This window comes from Tarenaya hassleriana, unplaced genomic scaffold (assembly GCF_000463585.1).
Source record: "Tarenaya hassleriana unplaced genomic scaffold, ASM46358v1 Cleome29, whole genome shotgun sequence".
NCBI lineage: Eukaryota > Viridiplantae > Streptophyta > Magnoliopsida > Brassicales > Cleomaceae > Tarenaya > Tarenaya hassleriana.
The window spans coordinates 720,865-723,418 of record NW_010966092.1 but is presented as its reverse complement, the minus strand read 5'-3'; the positions used below and the strand labels follow the sequence as shown (position 1 = coordinate 723,418).

Sequence of the window (2,554 nt, the reverse complement as noted above, 5' to 3'; positions counted from 1 at the left end):
GGCATTCAAAATCTACCAGACCGTTGTTGATAAGAATGATTATTTGAAGAAATCAATATTAGAAAAACATAGACCGTTGAAGCTAGAGAGTGAAAAAGTGTGGACTGACCTGCTTAAGCACTTGGACTAGATTGTGCTTCTTTGCGTTCAGCACTTGCAGTTTCTCCTCAATCTCTTTCCTCCTTTTTCCTGTTTCATTTAGTACATCAGTTGCTGCCTTTACCTGTTTAAATGAGAGAGAAACAATGCCAGATCTGAGCATGAGGAAGCTAGAAGATAAGGGTACCATGGATTTGGTTATTAAAACTGGTTACGGAACTAAGTTCTGACACAACCCGACTATAGCAAAGTGTTTCTACATCAACCTCTCCTTAATCCCAAATTTATTTGGAATCGGCCGTATGAATTCTTCGTTTCCACTACAAAGTGTTTCTAAAGTAAAAAAAAAATATATGATTAACTAAACAAGGAAAAGAACTATAACCCGACCCGAGTTTGTCACGAATCCTTCCATAAGCTATTTCATTACCATATTCCAACTAAATAAGGGAAAAAAGGAGAGATGAAAAGAGAGAAACTTATTCCATTATAAGGATAAAAGAACATCCATGTCACAATCTGGAGCATCACACATTCTAATTCCTAAACCTTTATGTGCAGAATTAAAGTCTAATGGAAATATAATGTATAACACAACTGATCGGGAGAAAAAGTAAATCAATTAGTTGCATGTCTATTCCGACATCATGCCAAGGATTGTCCAAAGAAGCCAAGCAACTAAAACCTCACTCTTACAGTCCCCCAAGAGAACATCCGGAAAAACAATTGTGATCGAGGTACTGTTCTTGCCATATCACACAAAGTTTAACGCCCTCATAAAAAGGACAGCACAGTGCACAAAGCATCCCGTTGAGCGGGGATCCGGGGAAGGATCCCACCACAAGGGAGTATTGTAGGCAAACCTTATCTTGTAGAAATATTCTGCAAGAGGTTGCTTCCAGGACTCGAACCCATGACCTCTAAGTCATAACGGTAACACCTTAACCCGTGCGTCAAGACTCCCTTCAAAATAAAAGGGTGTAACATGAGGACTTCCCAAGAGATGCCTCATCCTAATATTACTCTTGTCCAAACACACTTAACTGTGGAGTTCTGATGAGATCCGATGTATTAGTGTTGGTATGATCGCACTCATAAAACACAGTCAAATTCATAATTCTGACTTCACCTACACAATGAGCTTCCTACGACTCCATGGCACTGGTCTGCCTCCTGATATAACTTGAACTTACAGGATGTGACTAAAGCAAGCACTAGGCTAATAATTTTCACGTAGAGTTACCAACTATGTCAATTCACCCTATGTTTCCCCATAACCCACCAGCATTCTTCAATCAGCACTCGGTAGCATAAATCAAGTTTCAAATCAGGCAATTAATATCCAGAATAAACCGAACATTCTCGATCAGCTAAATAGTCAAACGCTAAATTCATGGAAATTTTCTCAAAACAGTTGGTTAAATCACCGAAATTCACCATACCTCAGCCTTCTCGTTCGCTGCATCGACCGGTTTCTCAACAACAGAGGAATTCCCCTCCTCACGCACCACATCCTCAGCTTCTTCCTTCACCTGTACTTCCGTATCCTTCCCGTAACAAGCCCCACCGTCCGACCCTCCTGCCCCAACTCCTCCAACTTCATCACGCTTGTCGCCATCTTCCTTAACCCGATTCACATCAATCTCTTTCCCGTCGACAGTTTCCGGATTCTCTGTCTCCTTTTCGGTGACCGAATCGGACTTAGGGTTAAGATTAGGGTCAGATTCAGGGAAGAGACGAATTAGAGCTCGTTTACGGAGGTGGAGGAGAGATCTGAATTCCTTGATGGAAAGTTTACGCTCCGGCATTCGCCAGCGGCGAGGCACGTCGGAGACTTTGTGAAGGTTGCCTCTGTACATCGATATCGCCACCATCTTTTCTTCGCCGTTCTTCGTCTTCGTTTTTCCGTTTTGCTCCTGCTATGTGTATAAAACGAAATCTCTGAAGCTGGATAAAAAAAAAAGGCATTAAACGTCATGATGTTTATATTAGAGAATAACGTAACGTGCGTCGTTTTGAAAGCTCATAAACGGTGGGGTTTCTGTGCCATTCATGTCAAACGACAAACAATCAAATCTTACTGGGTCTAGATTGGGCTGGGCTGGGCTGGGCTGTTGCAACAAGATCACAGATGGTGAGATATATATATTCTCGATGGATTCACATGTATTACTGATATGATAATTGTCATATAAAGGAACATACTAAATATATTGAATTTCTACAAATAAAAAAAATCTACCATCCGATTATTTCAAACCTAATATCCAATTTAATATTTATATTTCAATTATAAATAATTTTCGTAAAACGAAAATATTATGAACCAAATCCTGCACAACGATGAATCAATCCATCAATAGTATAGTATTGTACATGTATGTATAAATATGTGTATATGTATGTGTGTATACGTATTATGCATATATATGCATGTTTATATATATATGCAAAT

At 39.6% G+C, this 2,554-nt stretch overlaps 1 protein-coding gene across 1 annotated transcript in view; it reads right to left on the bottom strand.

Moving 5' to 3' along the window:
• LOC104818247 overlaps nt 1–2,028 on the bottom strand; it is a 2,999-nt gene extending 971 nt beyond the window's left edge. Inside the window, exons 1-3 of the mRNA XM_010547743.2 lie at nt 1,542–2,028; nt 110–223; nt 6–12 (exon numbers count right to left, since the gene is read on the bottom strand). Of these exons, the coding sequence (XP_010546045.1) occupies nt 6–12; nt 110–223; nt 1,542–1,973 (553 nt within the window). The 5' untranslated portion in view covers nt 1,974–2,028. The remainder of the gene's footprint in view (nt 1–5; nt 13–109; nt 224–1,541) is intronic.
• Nucleotides 2,029–2,554: the final 526 nt, after the last annotated feature.